At 39.6% G+C, this 18,736-nt stretch overlaps 1 protein-coding gene across 1 annotated transcript in view; it reads left to right on the top strand.

Moving 5' to 3' along the window:
- LOC114025659 (BDNF/NT-3 growth factors receptor-like) overlaps positions 1 to 5,919 on the top strand; it is a 412,069-nt gene extending 406,150 nt beyond the window's left edge. Inside the window, exons 16-17 of the mRNA XM_027839136.1 lie at positions 3,168 to 3,326; positions 5,534 to 5,919. Coding sequence (XP_027694937.1) covers positions 3,168 to 3,326; positions 5,534 to 5,719 — 345 coding nt within the window. The 3' untranslated portion in view covers positions 5,720 to 5,919. The remainder of the gene's footprint in view (positions 1 to 3,167; positions 3,327 to 5,533) is intronic.
- The last annotated feature ends 12,817 nt before the right edge of the window (positions 5,920 to 18,736 follow it).

Raw genomic sequence — 18,736 nt, 5'->3', positions numbered from 1 at the left:
CTTTCTTTCTTTCTTTCTTTCTTTCTTTCTTTCTTTCTTTCTTTCTTCCTTCCTTCCTTCCTTCCTTTCTTTCTTTCTTTTTGTTATTCAGTAAGGGGAAGAGAGAGATAATGAATCCTTGTACAAAATAAGCAAACAAATAAATAATTTTTAAAATACCTTTCAGTGCTAGGGTTTCACCTAGTTTTAAGAATGGAGACAATATTATTTCCTCTTTGCCAATAAGGCTGTTGTAGAAGGAATTTTAGTGCCTGGCAGTTTAATTATAATTTTTAATAACAATATTTAACATCTCAAATGTCACATCGTTGCAGCAAATTTTTTTAAAATTCAACTTTATTTTATTTTCAGTTCAGAATTATCTTCCCCCCTTCCCCCATCCATTGAGAAAGCAAGAAAAACAAAAACTATTACAAATATATACAGTCATACAAAACAAATTCCTACATTAACCAAAGAAAGAAAGAAAGAGAAAGAAAAGAAGGAAGGAAGGAAAGAAGGAAGGAAGGAAAGAAAGAGAAAGAAAAAAAGAAGAAAAAAGGGAAAGAATACATGCTTTCATCTGCATGCTGGGTACATCAGCTCTCCATCTGGATGGAGGTAGATGTTTCATCGTGAGTTCTTTGAAACTGTGGTTGGTCATTATCTTGCTCACAATTACTAAGTCTTTCAAATTATTTTTACAATATTGCTGTTATTGTATAAACTATTCTCCTGATACTACTGACTTCCCTTTCGATCAGTTTATACAGATGTTTATCTAAAACCAAATAGCATTCCATCACATTCACATACATAACTTGTTCAGCCTTTTCCCAGTTGATGGGCATGCCCTCAGTTTCCTGTTTTTTTGCCATTCCAAAGAGCTGTTATAAATATTTTTTACACATGGGTCCTTCTCTTTCTTCAGTCTCTTTGGGTTATAGATCTAGTAGTGGCATCACTGGGTCAAAGGATATGCACAGTTTAATAGCTTTGGGGGAATAGTCTTAAATTGCTTTCCAGAATGGTTGGACTAGTTCTCAACTCCACCAACAGAACATCAGTATACTTGGTTTCCCACAGCCCCTCCAGCATTCATCATTTTCTTTTTTTGTCATCTTAGCCAATCTGATGGATATGACGCTGTATTTCAGAGTTGTTTTAATTTGCATTTATCTAGTTATTAATTATTTAGAACATTTTTATATGGCTATTGATAGCTTGGATTTCTCCCTCTGAAAATTGCCTGTTCGTATCTTTCAACCATTCATTAGATGGGGAATGGCTCTTATTCTTGAAATTTTGACTCAGTTCCCTATATATCTTAGAAAGAGGTCTTTAGCAGAGCAGCTTGCTACAGACATTTTTTCCAAATTTCCTTGCAGTGATATTCTTAACAGATGATGTTGTGTGTGTGTGTGTGTGTGTGTGTGTGTATGAGAGACACAGAGAGAGAGAGAGAGAGAGAGAAGAGAAACAGAGACAGAGACAGAGAGAGAAAGAGAGACAGAGAGAGAGATAGAAATGACATTTTGGTCAAACAAATAAATACCATAGGATGGTGGTGTTAGAGCTTCAAGGGATGATAGATCTGGAGCGGCACCGCAGAAGCCATCTACTCGAACCCCTTCATATTCTGTGAGAAAACTGAGGCCCAGGGTCACACAGGTAGTAAACACCAAAGGGAGGATTTGAACCATCTTAGACACCACCTAGTCCAAATCTCCTATTTTATGGATGAGAAACCTGAGGCCAGAGTGGTTAAGTGACTGGCAGAGTTGAAATTTTGTCCCAGGTTCTCTGACTCAAATTCAGCTTGCTTCCCACTGTACCAAGCTGCCTCCCTCAGAGCAGGGTTTCTTAACCTAGGGTCTATGAAATAGTTTTTTTTTTAAATATCTTGATAACTGTGTTTCTTTCTCTTTTTCTACCAAATATTTAAAAAATTAATAGAAATCTATTTTCCCCTTCCTATCTAATCCCCCTCCCACCCACATACTCCATTGGAGAAAAAAGAAAAGAAATATCATTGCATTGTTAAGCAAAACAAATTTCTTCATTTGTTGTATCCAAAAATATATGCCTCATTCTACACCCTGGGTCCAGTTCCTCTCTGTCAGGAGGTCTCCTTGGTAATCCTACATTTTAATGCATTTAAAAATAATATTTAGGGAAGCAATCCATTGGTTTCGCCAAACTATCAAAAGGATCCATGTCACAAAAGAAATTAAGAACCCCTAGGCTAAAATAATGAGATTCCCACTTAACTCCTCAGTAAAATAAATGCAGTTGCAATGATCTCACTGATATGATGCATCAAAAGTCACCTTTTCATTTATAGAAGTAAGGTTCGAGAAAGTACACAATCTCCTTGGGTTATGTAGTAACTCACTGATCAGTAGCTAGAAGAAAAAAAAGATAACCCAGGCCCAAATATTAATTACAATCCCAAAAGATTTCTCATTAATGAGCATGTCAAAGGAGAAAGTAGGCATTTGTTACCAGGTTGAGCTTTTCCAGGCTTCCCTACTCCACTCTTCTTTGGTGCTGAGAGTTTGGAGTTTTTGTCAATAATATGGGAAAAGATGTCTTTATCACAGCTTGCACACAGATTACATTGATGGAGCTAATGGTCCCACATTGATAAGGAGATCACATTTTCTCTCCCCTGGTAGTAAGCCCTCTAAAAACAGAGAAGGCTTCATTTTTATCTGTGTATCCCCAGTGCCTGTCTCATGGTAATAAGCGCTTGTTAATTTATTGATTGATGGATATTTTGCTTGTTGGTCTCTTTTTTTCCCCTGAGGCTGGACTTGTGATTTTATCGGTATAGGAAACTATTGATGAGAAACTCCTTTTATCAGTGCAAATCAATACCTTTACCGCAAATTCCATTTTTTAGGAGTGGTAGCAACACTAAGAGGTTAAGTAACTTGCCTCAGTGGGACCCTTCTACTTCAAAATCTAAGACACTGTCTTTTATCCTAATGTCTTCTTGATTCAGAGCTCAGTTCTCTGTGCATGATGTTATGCTGTCTTTTACTGGTCCCACCAACTCTTTAAAATGGATAGGTGGGTATAAGAAAGAGAAAATCCTCCGGGGTCCCTTTTTGCCTCTCCATTGATAGTCTGCTTGAGAATCAGATGACATCACTTTGTTTGTTGTTGTTGCTTTTTCCTACCAGGTTGGGGGCCATACAATGTTACCCATCCGCTGGATGCCTCCGGAGAGTATCATGTATAGAAAATTCACCACGGAAAGTGATGTCTGGAGCCTGGGAGTTGTGTTATGGGAGATCTTCACCTATGGCAAACAGCCATGGTATCAGCTCTCAAACAATGAGGTACGTATCCAAATGTCTCCAGGAAAGTTGTCCACTGGGGTGAGTCACTTGATTTCAGATCATTGTCCTTCTCCAGCAGGTTGGATTTTGCCATTCTTGGTCTTCAGTAGAAGTATATCCAAAATGAGTTGACATATACATGAGTTTCATGGACACTGGCATTTAAATTTTAAAATATTAAGTCTAAAAGTTATGGATCATGAATGGGATTTTAAAAAAACAGATTGGTAGATGACCTAGTGTATGTGTATTCATTAATAGTAGATATTTCATTTGGGTCTCCTCATAGTTGGCTTTACACCAAGTTTTGGGGCATTTACCTATCAATGGCTAAATGCCCTTTACTCTTCTTAGAAGCCACTAAAATCTAGTGGGTTACCTTTATGTGTCCTTGCTAAGCCAAATCATCTTAGATTCTTCCTGGAATCATTTGCAAACTGATATGATTTAATGAGAGGTAGCCAGGAGTAGTGGATAGAGATATGGTCTTGGCATCAGGAAGATTTGGGTTCAGGTCTCGTTTCCCTCCACTGCCCCCCACCACCACATTTATTGTTGCTGTTCAGTTGTTTTCAGTCATGTTCAACTCTTCATGACTCCATTTGGTGTTTTCTTGGCAAAGATACTGGAGTGATTGGCCATTTCCTTCTGCATCTCATTTTACAGATAAGGAAACTGAGGCAAACAGGGTAAAGTGACTTGCCCAAGGTCACAAAGCTAATAAATATCTGAGGCTGAATTTGAACTCAGGAAGACGAGTCTTCCTGACTCAAGGTCTGGTGCTCTTACTAGGATGTACCTACACTGATAAAAGCACAGGGCTATATCAAATATTATGTCAATATGCAAAAAAAGATTCCAGAAGAAATAAAAATAATTCAGTTTGTCAGGACATAGGAAATTCCCTAGATTTCAGTAGTATGATGACTTCTTGGGAGAGTTAAGCACCTTCTACCATTGATGAGAAAATGCTGGAAAACGAACTGTGAGGAGGCCTGAATGAAATATCTAGTGCTAATTAATATTATTCAAAGTAACTCAATGCTAATGCCAAAGCAACATATACATAAGCGTGCATTTTGCATATGTATATGTGCTCATATTGCTAAAACTATCTCATCTTTCTATCTGTATACATATGTAATGATATTGATATATAATGATTTTATATTTAACTTTGGGTAATATATGCACCATATATATGTTTATGGCACATTTATGTACATATACATATATAATGATATATGCTATATAAATGATTTTATATTGGGGTAATAGGGTGTTCCAAATATGTATCTATTTATGGCACAAACCCTTATCTGCACACCTCAAATTATTATTCAGATAACTTCTTCTCCTTCCATTCCTTTATCTAATATGATAATTCTGGTGTCCTGGATATTTCCTAAACAGTCATATAATTAAGAAAAAAAGAAAATATATTTATTGAAAATTGGGCTACATAGCAACTTTGTAAAACTGGAATATATAGATGTAACTTAGGTGGTGCACCCAGGGATTTGTCTCAGGGTGCTGAAATTTAGAGGGCACTTGCCCATCTTCATGTAAACAAATGACAAGGATGATCTAGCTAAAATATGTTTATATATGTGTGTGTGTGTGTGTGTGTGTGTGTGTGTGTGTGTGTATTATATTATAGAGGCCATCATCTGATGGACACTTCTTTTCCCAGGTGCTGGTAGCATAATTAGTATAAGCTTGATCTTTCCCAGAATCTCTTGTCTCCTCCGCTCTACTCATCTGAATTTGTCTTTAAAAGTATTTGAGTGAACTTAGCAAACTCCTTTCACCAGTCCTATTTTGTGAGGTTTTCTTGGGTCACACCCACCCAAAAATGTTAGTTATAGCTCTTCATGCAGGCATTCTAGTTTGAGGCTTTGTAGTATTACGAATGAATCGATTACGATTTCCCAAGCGTTTGGCGACGTCACCCAGAACAGCTCGCAGCGTTATGCGTGTGAGCTGGCCAAGAATGAAAATTAACCTCACGTAAAATTCAGCCTGCAAAAAGTGCTCTTTTTAAAAAAATCGAATATAACTTTAAGCATCCATTTTAAGTTACACCTTCCTCTCCTGCTCTCTCTTTATATTTGGATAAACGCCGCGTTCCACGCTCAGTCTTCCCACATCGTTCGTTTTGTCACCTTTTCGTTGCCGTGCTAATTCTGTATCTGGTCTCTTTCTAGGTGATTGAATGCATCACTCAGGGTCGAGTCCTGCAGAGACCTAGAACGTGCCCGAAGGAAGTGTATGACCTGATGCTGGGGTGCTGGCAGCGAGAGCCTCACATGAGGCTTAACATCAAAGATATCCATTCCCTCCTTCTGAACTTGGCCAAGGCATCCCCGGTCTACCTGGATATTCTAGGCTAGGGTCCCCACCGACCTTCTATTCCCCGTGGCACTTCCTCAGACAGGCCAAGCGAACGATTGTGTTCTAGCCGCCGCTGAACTCCATCCAAATGTGTTCTTAACTGACAGTATTAATGACAAAGACATTGAGAAGCTTTCAGAGGGAAGCAGTGTGCACTTCTCCATCTGTAGACGCAGTATTGACTTCCTTTTGGCATTATCAAATCTTATCTCTTTTTCTCTTTCTCTTTTTTCCCATCTCCTTGTTTTTTTTTTCTTTTCTTCTCCCTCTTTCCCCTGCCCCTACCCTTTCTTTCCAATCAATCTGGCTTCTGCATTATGATTATTATTATTATTATTATTATTATTATTAACTCTGCATAGACAAAAGCCTTAAAAAAAAAAACACGATTTGTTTTATCGGCAGATGCCTGAGTTTGTCCCACTCAACTAACAATGCCTTCTTGTACTCCTGCCTTTGTAAAGGATGACAAAAAAAGGGAAAACTTAAGTATCTGACTTCAATTTTGTGACTTCTGTTGTACATACATTGGGAGTTTCTATGGATTTGCGTCTATTTATTTATGATTATTACTATTATTCTCATCATCATCACTATTATTTGACTGCTTAAGCCCTTGTTGGAACAGGAAAAGCGGTGTTCTATCTGGGAAGCCTATTTCCATGGCAGAGAAAAGGAAGATGTGTGATTTACTGTATGGGACATCAACAAAGATTGGAATCAGCTGGCATCAGAGCCCACTTGTGAAACTCCAACTCTGTGCGGGAAGGAAGTATTTGACACATTCCCTTGAACATCCTCATGGATCATGGAACTCCATGCTTTTGGGCTACTCTTTTTCCCCATGACCAGATACAGTATGTTATGGTAGAAAGAAAAAAAAAGGTTCCTAAATTTTGCAAGGTAGATGGCAGTATTATAAGCTCAGATGTACCCGTGTCTGTAGGATATTGTGATGCCAATGGTTTGTTTTAAAAGAAAAAGTGTTATCCACTAAGCCTTTGGTAAATCATGCTAAAATTAGATGTATTTTTTTGTACAGTGTTAATTTCAGGGTCAAGCTTGGAATCTGAAGGCTTTGATAAGATAGGGCAAGCTGTAAATTCTGAGGCAAAGTTTATCTTCTATCGTGTTTATCAGACAGCATCTCCTGCCTTCCCTTTTTCCTCCCCTTTCCCATTGCCCCTTTTCACTGTGCAAGCAAAATCGTGCATGGTCTTTCTCAATACTTTGTGTGCAGGAATTACTGTGCACCCTGAGAGGCATAGCCAATCCATAAAGGTGTAACATATTTAATTAGAGGAAGCTAATGGAGGTCATTAGAGACATTGAAACATTTCTGCATTGTTACAGATAATGCCAGGCTGAAACAAATCCAGACTCTGAAACACGGAGGTCCTAACTGGTTGGACCCAAAGAACTTAGAGGAAAGGGTAATAATAAATCCCAGAGGCAACTAAAATGTGTGGCTCTGTGGTGATCCCTTGATATTCAGTGTATACAGGCCCTGCCCTTGCCCTGTGCTCTGGTTGGGAGAGTCATTTCATTTAGAGCATCCTTGGCTATCATATGTATGTGCTGTTGTTGTTGTTTTTAATCCATTAACATTTTTGTTGTTGTTGTTAGGCGTGGCATGGTATGCCAAAGGGAGACTGTGCCCAGACTGAGCATTGGAGGGAAGCTCACAGACAATAGTAAATACTTTCTGCAAAAAAAAAAATGGATATAAATTGAAATTTAAAGTTATTGTTATTATTAGTGGTACCAAGAAAGAAATCCCTTTCTAATCTTTATGAACACTTGCCTCCCTCTATGAGGGGGAGCCTCTGCTGAAAAATTGACCTCTTTCTAATATGAGCCAGATTGAAAAGGAGTCATTTTTATTTATTGTGTGTTATTCATTTTAAAAGTTGAGTGTTTTGTTTTTTTTATGTGCAATCACTGTGTTGCTGTTTGGCTTACGTACATTATTTATTGAGATACCTTCTTCTCCATGACAGGCATTTGAAGCCAGTCCTCAGAAATTCAAAACATAAAACAGCAAAGATAAAAAACAAAATAAATAAAAAAAATCTAAAACCAACCCTTCTCTATAATCTGCTGGTCAGTGAGTGACAGGATTAAAATGTTTTCATTTGTGAGTGATAAGAAAACAATCCAAAATAGAAATACTAATATAATGAAAGCCATATATATCACTAAGGAACCATACTACTTTTTAATCACTGTGGAAAGCTAGGTTGGAAGGAAGGGATAGAACAGCTTCATTCAGAGCCTTTTCTGCAAGGCCATGGATGTTAACTGGAACAGGGCATAGACCCACCTGGAATAAGCTTGTTTTTTCAGAGCTTTATCAGGTTGAGTTGTTCTTATTAGATAAGTCGCTTATTTTTATTTCATAAATTTCTAATAAGATAATAGCCTAAGGGACCAGATTCAAGAAGAACTGGGAGTATCAGAATTGAATGGAAAGCTGGGACAATGGGATCCAGGTTCATTCCATCACAAAGCAGTTTTGTATCCTTGTCCTGATCCACTGGGGAAAAAGAGAAGAAATGTCCCCTTGCAGTCCATCAGAAAAGCACTTTGAAGTTATGAGATGAAAGGTTCTATGCAAGTGCAAAGTATTATTATTTATTGATATTTATTATTATTGTCATTATTATTGCTGCTACTTCTATTCCTACTGTTTGTGTTCATGTGAGATATAGTCTCACCTTCAAAGAAGAGGCAGGTTCTCCAAGAAGCTGGATGAGCAGCTACAACAAACAAAAAAACAGCTTGACCTTATCGGTCCTAATCCCTTCATCTCTCCTCAATGCCTTCCCACTCTGTGTCAAAGGAGTATTCTCCTATAAGGCAGAGAAAATGTCTAGTGGTTTAAGATTATGTATTGTAAGTCATATTGCCCGGCAATCCACAACAGGACCTAATGACCTAATCCAAATCGAGTCAGTCCTATCTTCCTGAGAGAACTAGAAGGTCCAGATTTTTCTGGGACCAGTTCCATCTTTAAGTTGATTTGATTGTCATACAGTGAAAAATCCTTTGCCAGACTGTCCATCCCGAGTTAGGGCTCAGGAAATGTGACCAATTTCTATATATTCCCATTGTGCGGCTTCTGGGATCAAATCTGGAGCCCATGCAAATGAGCAGTGAACAAAAGAGAAAAAAATCTGTGTTCCTTAATTCACCCCTGGGGTCTAAAGTTAGCGGAATAAGCAGAAAAGCAAGAGGAGAAAAATAGATGGCCAAGAGGTGAGCTGCTTCTGTGCTAATTATGCTCAGTTTTCACTAAGCCCTGATACACTGAGCAAATGTGACCATCAGGCTTATTTGCAAACCTTTCTGGACGATGCTGTAAAGGATCATACGAGTAATTCACATTCTAAGTGTGTATATTTACATAAGTTATACATGTGGGTATTTACATGTATATTTATATATGTTGCATTTGGTTTATACATGTGCAAACACGCACACACAGTGTGCTTATGTGTTTATGTATAAATGTATACCCCCACATTCATAGGGATAGCTGTAATTAGAATAAAGTATTGCTAGATTGAACTAACCTGATAAATAATCAAAACTTTAATTTTTTTAAGTCATCTTGTAGTTAATGTTTCCTTTCTCTACAGTGACAGGACAAATGGGAGAGCCTATGTATTTAGAATGTTGGTACGAGCACCATCACACCCCATTTTGTGCATCCACCAATTTCTTGCGCAGCAGATTGGATTAAGAAAGTAATTCTCAGTGTAAAGTTCCAGGACAGAAAAATCGGTTTTTGTCACTCGGTGCGATCGTTTTTATATTGTCCCAGTATGATATCTGTGCCCTCTGGGGATTTTACACTTGTGTGCAGAAACTAAGAATTCCAGAGGAAGAACTGAAACGTTTGGGGCACAGTGCCCCCCCACCCCGAGAGAACAATGGTGGGAAGTCCAAGACCCTGGAATAATAGCAGCAAATGTTAGGCACTTCCCACATTCTCCCCTTCAACCTCCCTAAGTCTGCAGAATACAAACAGGGTGGATGGAATGCAGTCTTTTATAAAGAGCCAAAACACCAGGATACATGGTAGAGGGCCTCTTTGTCATAAATAGACTTCTCCCCACCCCTTAATTTTGTAGAACTGCAGAGCCTAAAGAGATGCATGGTCTCTGACCCAATAAAAACTGCACCCCCCCACCTCTGTCTCTCTCCTCCCTCTCCCCTTCCTCTCTCTTTCTCTCTTCATCTTTCTTTCTCCTTACCCCCCTTTTCCTCTTTCCTCTTCTCCTCTCTTCTCTCTCCCTCCCTTCCTTCTCTTCTCGCTTTCCCCTTCTTTCTTTCTCCTTCCCTCTTTTTCTCCCCCTTTTTCCCCCTCTCCTCTCTTTACCCATCTCTTTTCCCACTTCTCCCACTCCCTCCTTTGTGTTTTTTTCTTTCTTTCTACCACTCAGAGATTTTTCTTTTGGGTTGTAGCCCGTCTGTATCTTGCTGTTACAGAACTATCTCAGGACGCAGCTAATGTTCTAAATCCCCGGATATCCAGGTCACCAGTTGAGTCAATTAGGGGTGCATATTTATACCCACAGAGACCCTCCCTGAGATTAAGGTAGTTTGCAAATGGACATCAAATGTTATTCTAATGAATCTGGATTGGGCAAGAAGCCGGGATTTTTAAAGACCCAGGTTTCAACAGCACAGAAAGCTGCGTGTATTCTTGCTGTCAGGGCTGAAATGAATCACTACTGCTCCAGTCAAGGGGTCCTTGAAGAACCTTCATTTGGGTTGTTTACTTGCATTTTCCCCTTTTTTTTTCTTCCTTCTTTGCTACATTCATCACAAATACGAAGCAAAAAAACAACAATAACAAAGGTCTGTGTGTTGCAAGCAAAACACTGTGAATTTCACAACAGCAACCAAGCAATTCTTTTGCCATCTAAATATATGTCTCAGGAGAAGTGGGGAAGGATGGGGGGATATTATTTTATAGTCTATGCATTCTAGGACCAGGTCGATGTTTATTTATCTCTTTGGTTTCTGCATCAAAGAAGCCCCCAAGCAAAGAGTAACTAGACATGCATCTTTTTTGAAAATGAAATATATTGGATGAGTATCCTAGAAGCTGCTAGTAGCCAAATAATTGAACAGGAAAGAAAAAGAAAGATGAAATGGAATGGGATGTCTACAGAGGCCTACATCTTGCAGCTTATGTGTATATTTCTGTCGCTTAAAGAAAAACACAATTTGTGTGAAACAGCTGAATGTGTTTTAAATAATAAGGTCTTTGAATTAAATGTGGATTTCAATTATGTAACCCTTTAAGAAATGACCAAAATATGATGAAATATTGATTTCTGCCCTGGTCTTTACCTATACTTTATTGTATCTGTGTAGAGATATGGGAATTATATACATTTGTGTATGTATATAGAGAGATGTCTGTATATATCCAGGCAGTATATACATACATTTCAATATCTCACTATGGATAGACTTTCACTAATCTATGACCTGGTGTTTGGAGCACACTCTTTCTCTCTCATCCCCTTTCTCTCTTTCTCCCTCTGTTCAATTTATTTTCCTTAATTTTCCTTTCATTTTATTTGTTGTGATGTCTCTGTACAGATGCCTAGTGGTTCTCATTTTTGCAGTCTGTTATAGAAGTCCATTGCTTTAAAAAAAAAAAAAAAGACCCACTTGCATCTTGGCTGATTTCAAAGTGACACCTGAGTATCAGTGTTTAAAAAGCAAGTTTTGTTTGTGAATCATGTGACCAGCTTCTCTCAACCTGACATGGAAAGTCTCTTGTACTGCAATGTATTTAATAAAAATGATGTCTTAAAATAAACAATGTCATATAAAAGAAAGACTTTAAGTGATGGTGGTGGTTACTCCAAAAAGTGTATAGAATTTCAGAAGTGGTAGTATGCTATTTTTCTTTTAGGTCGCTGGGTCTGGAGTCAGGAAGACCTCAGTTCAAATCTGGCCTCAGACACTTCTGTGTGACACTGGACAAGTCACTTGACCCTGTTTACCTCAGTGTCCTCATCTGTAAAATGAGCTGCAAAAGGAAATGGCAAACCACTCCCGTATCTTTGCCAAAAAAACTCCAAGCGAACAACAAATGGTCTTTACTTTTTTTTTCCATTGCCGACTATGAAGAAAAGCTCCCAAACTATTCCAAAAATTCCAAATGGAGTCTCAGATTTTGCTGTATCTTTTTTCTCCCTTAGGCACTTATAGCCTAGGAGGTATTGGGGCACACAGTGATATGACCTAGTACACAGAAATATTTCCCAGCCCCTCTATTGTCTCAGGTGGATGTGGGCAGACAAATGAGTGCTTGAGAGTCAGTGTCCTACTGGAGAAAGAAAAGAATGTTCCCTGTGAGTAATAACTAGATTATTAACTAGGATGGTACAGGAGGTACCCAGGCTGGGCTTATTCATTTTGGGGGCAGGGATTCTTCTCTCGTTGATGAAGCATCCAGATGGAGGTTTAAGTGTCTCTTGAATTAATTGGTAGGAAGAATGCAGAAAGCTGGGTCCTCTGATTCCAGATCCAGTGATTTTCCCTTCCAAGTAAGACAACACTCCTTTCGAACTTGTTTTTCATGAGTTTAAAATGGTGGCAAAAAGCAGCAGTAGAAAGTAGCAGATAGCATACAAAACCTGGAGTCAGAAGACTTTGGGTTCAAATCCCTCCTCAAGCATTTACTAGCTCTGTGACCATGGAGAAGTCAATAGGTCTCTGGAGGTCTTAGTTCTCTTGTCTGTAAACCAGTGGTAACAGTGCTTAGAGCTGTCATGAAGAAAGCACTTTATTAACTTGGAAGTACTGTATGAATATTGTTTTAATTAGTATATTAATTAATAATTAATATAATAATTATTATATTATTATTATCAACCAGTGCCTCTGCAGGAGATGCACAGTTTTATAAAGATTCCCTTATTCAGGAATCCAAATAAGACTATTAATTCCTGGGTGGCCAAGCTTTAAATTATATACAAGGAACAGTAAGGTGGCAAACAAAATCAGAGATCTGGAAAACCCAACTGCAAAGTAACCATGTAATCTTATCTCAGATTTCTATTCTAGGTACTCATTATTACCATTTTTTGTTGTTCACTCGTGTCTGACTCTTCATGGCCCCATTTGGGGTTTTTTTGGCAAAGGTATTGGAGTGGTTTGTCATTTCCTTCTCCAGCTCATTTTACAGATGAGGAAACTGAGGCAAATAGGGTTAAGTGATTTGCCCAGAGTGTCTGAGGACTAATTTGAACTCAAGCTTTTCTTACTCCAGGCCTAGCACTCTATCCACTGTGCCACCTAGCTGCCCAATTACTACCATTATACCATTTTTATAAAGCTGCTTACTGGTCTTATTTCAAGTAATTTAACTACAAACAACACTTTTATTTTTATTATTCAACATAGCAAGTATTATAGATGATTGCTTTTCAGAGGGTACCCTCTAGTCCCCACCTGCCAGATCTACCATCCCTATGTATTCTCATTCCCCTAAACTTAAGCCCTAATAATCATAATTGACTTTTATCTAGTTCCTTAAAGCGTGCTTTATGGGCATGATAACATTTGAGTCTTCTCAAATCCCTGTAGGATAGGTACAGAGGACATTATTGCCCTCATTTTATAGATAGGGAAATTGAGGATCAGAGAGCAGCACAGCAATGTATCAGACCTAGGTCTCCTGGAGAGTTAAGTCCAGCCCTGCCTCAATTAGGCTATGACAACTCTAGGATTGCTAATTCTTTGTTGGTTACAAACAATGAAAGTAGGGACCATGCCATCTTTGTTTTTTCTCCCTCATGATAAGAAGTGACCTGGTTCTGGAAGCCAATAGGAGCAGAGGAAAAGATGTGTCTATTTCTAAACCAAACTGAAGGGGTTTTGCTTGAAGGCCTGATGGTAAATGTCTGAAACCCAGCTTACTCAAGGTTGGAAAGACCCAGTTTGTCCACAGGGAAAGGATATATTTGGCCACAGCAACTCTTGATGAGAAGTGGCGACCTAAGTCACTTGAGGGACAACCCCCATGATGAAATCTGACCTCCTTGAAGCATTTGAGGACCTTCCCTACTGTTTAGCACAGTTGCCTAAATGATAATACTTAATACTTTTAAGAAGAATTGTTAATGAATGAAAGAATGAATAGAACAGAGGCTTAATTATCATTATTGTTAGAACCATTGCCTCATTAAGGTGCCAATACTATAGGAAATTATTGAATATCTTGTCCTCTAGATAGAAGTAAATGGGGGTCAGCTAAGTGAGAGAATTTCTGAAATGTAGGGTTTTCCCAACAAAACATACCTCTTTTTTTTAATTATCATGCAGAAATGTCCCAACAGGTTGTTTCCAGCTTGGATGCCAAGATGCTGACAAGAACTACACGGCTTCCTCCTTTGCTTTGATTATTAGGCTCAATGTTGGTGGGGTGGGCAGGAAACAGGTGGGTTGAAAAAGAGACCAATATAAAGGTAGTGCAACTGCCTCCATTCATTGAGAATTGAAGAAATGACTTCCAGATGTCTACAGTATGTATCTTCTTCCACTGAGGAAACCACTCTACTAGTAATGGCAGTGGGATACTGGGCTATGGTGATGATGGTAATCAATTTAAGATCTGCTAGAAAGTTTGAATAAACTTTCACTGGAGAAACAAGGGCCCCAAGATGGAAGGCAAGCATATTTGTAGGAATAAGTAGCCCTTCAGCAAGTGATGAAGAGCAGGGCTCTCTCCCTTGCCTTACCCTGGCCTGGCCGTCAAAATGGTGGATCTTGCTTGAGTGGAGCTATATTTAGGAATTTTTGTACCTGGAGCAAACACCAGTAACCCTTCCCAGGGGCAAGTATGATGGGAATTAGCCTCTGGTGGGGAGTGAGAGTAAACACTGGCCTGTTGGGGGAGACACAGAGACCCCCAGACATCATGATGCTATCACTGGGAAGTCTGCATATGCCAAGAGAAGGAAGGTAGGCCATATAACTAAATTATGCTTGATAATTAGGAGCCATGGTTGGCTGGGTTTTTACACTTGGCATTTAAGAAACTTAATTACACAGGAGAAGGAAGGTGAAGTGATAACCCTTCCAATAAATAAATAGATGCTTTGGGGGAACAAGGTGAAAGAGGGCTAGGGCCTGAAACCAATCTTTTCTCCACTAACAACAAAACAAAACAAAACAAACAAAAAAAAAACCAAAACTTAAGACATCATGTTCAAGCTGGAGAGCACCTCGAAGATCATCTAGTACAAGTCCTTTGTTTCACAGAAGGATAAACTGAGGCAGAAGCGAGGGAAGTAACTTTCCCAAAAACACAGAGGGTAGCTTAACCAACCCTTCAAGGCTGGGTGGGAGGTGGGGCAAAATGGAACTTCCATTTTAGTCTCAGACTATTAAAGCTAAAAAAGACTTTGATATCCAACCCTCTCACTTTTTTTGTTTGTTTTTTCTTAAGGCAATTGGGGTTAAATGACTTGCCCAGGGTCACACAGCTATTAAATGTCAAGTGTTTGGTCTGAGGTCGGATTTGAACCCAGGTCCTCCTGACTTCAGGGCCCATGCTGTCTCCACTTCACCACCTAGCTGCCCCTTCAACCCTCTCATTTTACAAAGGATAAAAGAGACCTAGAATTAGTGCCAGAAGCAGGACTAGAACCCAGGTATGCCAACTCCCAGTTCACCACTCTTTAAGCTGGATTGCTGAAACTTTCAACCTTCACAGACCCTTCCCCAGCGCGTTTCCTTCTATGGGCAGATAGATGAGCAAGGTCCAGGAATCTCAGTCCCTCCTGATGTGATGTCTCCTGATCTGAAGCCCACCCTGCCTCATCCTAGTTAGCTCCACTCTGCCTGAAATTTTCAGCAGAGCTTCCACAGAAAGACAAGGTTCCTGAGACAAAGGCAGGGTTTATACAGTTTGGCCAGATTGGTAAGAGTCTTCAACTAGGTTAATGTGGTGTGTGTTTGTTTTAATGACCTTTCATCTCAGAAAGATATGGTTCTCTAGTAGGACTGAAAGACTATCCCCTTTGCCCCACCCTAGCTGAGCTATGCCGCCCTCCCACCTTCCCATCCCCAAGCCTAGGAAACTAGACTTGGATCAGCATTTCCACTGCCCTAGAACAGGCCAGGCCCTGTCCAGGTAGTGGCCTACAACATTTTCAAACCAGGCCTCCTACCACCCTTATGCCACGTCCTTGAGTTCCTAGCTAGAAAGGTCTTCAAAGCTGTGGGCAGCAAAATTTTCAGGGAGAGCCAAGGTCCAAGGTCAGAAAACATAAGCATTCCAAGGAAAGCACATCCTACCAGCTGGGGCTGAGGTGCTATTTTCTTTCTCTAAATTGTTCTGCATCTGACATACCCCATCTCTATAAGCCAATTTGTGTGGGTGAGGGGGATACTCCCTGTTCCCAACCTCCAACCTCAGGCATGTACTCGCATCTGGTCCCCAGTCTTTTAGGAAACCTGGAAAAGAAATAGATATTTTACAAGGCAGACCCTAAAGGGTGGTTACTATCTGTATTGAAGGAACCAGCTTTCTGGTCCAAGGCCAGGCCAGAGATCCAATCTCTCCCGCTGTTCCTCTACCTCCTCACCCCTCTCAGATTCCCAGGTGCAATCAAACTGTTCCCCTAACAGGAGTGGCTTCCTACTCCCCTCCCCAATTCTCACCATCCTATCAGGGGTTCTTCCACCCTCTTCTTTAGAGGACCAGCAGAACTGTTAGGAAGGGTGTTTTAAATCAATAACCAGGGTGTTTTTTGGTTCCACTTTGTGCCAGGTACTGAGCTAAGTGCTGGGGGGGTGGGGTGGGGAAGGAGGGGAGAATACAAAGAATGACATAATCCCTACTTTCAAGGAGGTTATGTTCTTTTTTAAATTTTTTATTAATTTATTTTGATTTATCAATAATCACTTCCATATGCTTTTGAGTTTAAAACCCCCTGCCTCCCCACCACCCTCCCCAAGACGGCGCACAATCTGATATAGGCTATACATTTACATTCCTATTAAACATATTTTCACATTAGTGATGTTGTAAGCAAAAATTAAAACCAATAGGAGGAACCACCAGAAAGAGGAAGCAAAACTCAACAGAAGAGAAAAAAAAATAGCAATTCAACTTCCATAGTTCTTTCTTTGGATGTGGATAGCATTTTCCATCATGAGGCCTCTGGAGATGTCTTAGATCCTTGTATTGCTGGAAAGGGTTAAGTTTATCAATATTAGTCATCGCACAATGTGGCTGTTATAATGTACAATGGTCTCTTGGTTCTACTCACTTCACTCAGCATCAGATCATACAAGTCTTTCCAGGTTTTTGTGAAGTCAGCCTGTTCATCTTTTCTTATGGCACAATAGTATTCCATTACATTCATATACCACAACTTGCTCACCCATTCCCCAATTGATGGGCATCCTCTCAATTTCCAATTCTTTGCCACCACAAAAAAGAGCTGCTACGAGTATTTTTGTAGATGTGGGTCCTTTTCCCATTTGTATGATCTCTTTGGGATATAGCCCTAGAAGTGCTATTGCCGGGTCAAAGGGTATGCACATTTTTATAGCCCTTTGGGCATAGTTCCAAATTGCTCTCCAAAATGGTTGGATCATTTCACAACTCCACCAACAATGCATTAGTGTTCCAATTTTCCCACATCTTCTCCAACATTTATCATTTTCCTGTTTTGTCATGTTGGCCAATCTGATAGCTGTGATGTGATACCTCAGAGTTGTTTTGATTTGCATTTCTCTAATTAACAGTGATATAGAGCATTTTTTCACATGACTATAGACAGCTTTAATTTCTTCTTCTCAGAACTGTCTGTTCATATCCTTTGACCATTTATCAATTAGGGAATGACTTGTATACTTATTAATTTGACTTAATTCAAGGAGTTAAGGGGGAAAGGGGTAAATAGTGGGGTGCTAGGAGATAACAAGAAACATTATGTGTGCTTGTGTATATACATACATATTTGGCAGTCGTTTCAGTCACGTCCAACTCTTTGTGACCCCATTTCAGGTTTTCTTGGCAAAAATACTGGAGCAGTTTGCCATTTCTTTCTCCAACTCATTTTACAGATGAGGAAACTGAGCAAAGAGGGTTAAGTGACTTGCACAGGATCATACAGCTAATAAGTATCTGAGGCTGGATTTGAACTCTGTTCTTCTTGACTCCAGATGCAGTGGTCTATCCACTGTGCCATCTACCTGCCATATACATACATATACACATATAGCATATACATATATACACATTATATGTATCATATGTGACATAAATATAAAGTAAATAAAAGCAAATGTGTATATATATATACACATACACACATATGCACACACACACATATGTACATATATATATACACACACACAAAGTAATGAAATACAAGGTGGTTTGGGAGGGAGGGCAGTAGCTATGGGGGGAGGGGAATAGGAAAGGTTTCAAGCAGAAGAGGGTGCTTGGGTTGTGTCTTAAATGAAGAGGACTATGTAGTGGAGATACGGAGGTTGTGCATTAGGGCATGTGGGACTGCTGGTACAAAGACAGGAAGATGGGAGATATGTATTGTATGAGAAAGAGAGAACAGTTTGGCGACATTCTGGAGTTCGAGAATAGGTTCAAGAATATCCATGAGGCTGGAAAGATGGGTTGGAGCCAGTTTGTGTAAGGTTTTAAAAGCTAAACGGAGGAGTTTAAATTTTATCCTAGAGTCAATCAGAAGAATAAGCCCCAGTCACTAGCCCGAGTTACAACTGGGCTGGGATTCTTCTCCTAGCTCGTAATCATCCTCCACAAAAAAAAACTAGTAGGAAGTAAAAGAGTAGAGAATGAGAGCGGGGGGTCAGCTCGGTGGCGCAGTGGATAGAGCACTGGCCCTGGATTCAGGAGGACCTGAGTTCAAATCCGGCCTCAGATACATAACACTTACTAGCTGTGTGACCCTGGGCAAGTCACTTAACCCCATTGCCTAGCCAAAAAAAGG

This window comes from Vombatus ursinus, unplaced genomic scaffold (assembly GCF_900497805.2).
Source record: "Vombatus ursinus unplaced genomic scaffold, bare-nosed wombat genome assembly UNPS02014832.1, whole genome shotgun sequence".
Taxonomy (NCBI): domain Eukaryota; kingdom Metazoa; phylum Chordata; class Mammalia; order Diprotodontia; family Vombatidae; genus Vombatus; species Vombatus ursinus.
The sequence above is the reverse complement of the archived record's forward strand: the minus strand, read 5'-3'. Positions and strand labels throughout refer to the sequence as shown.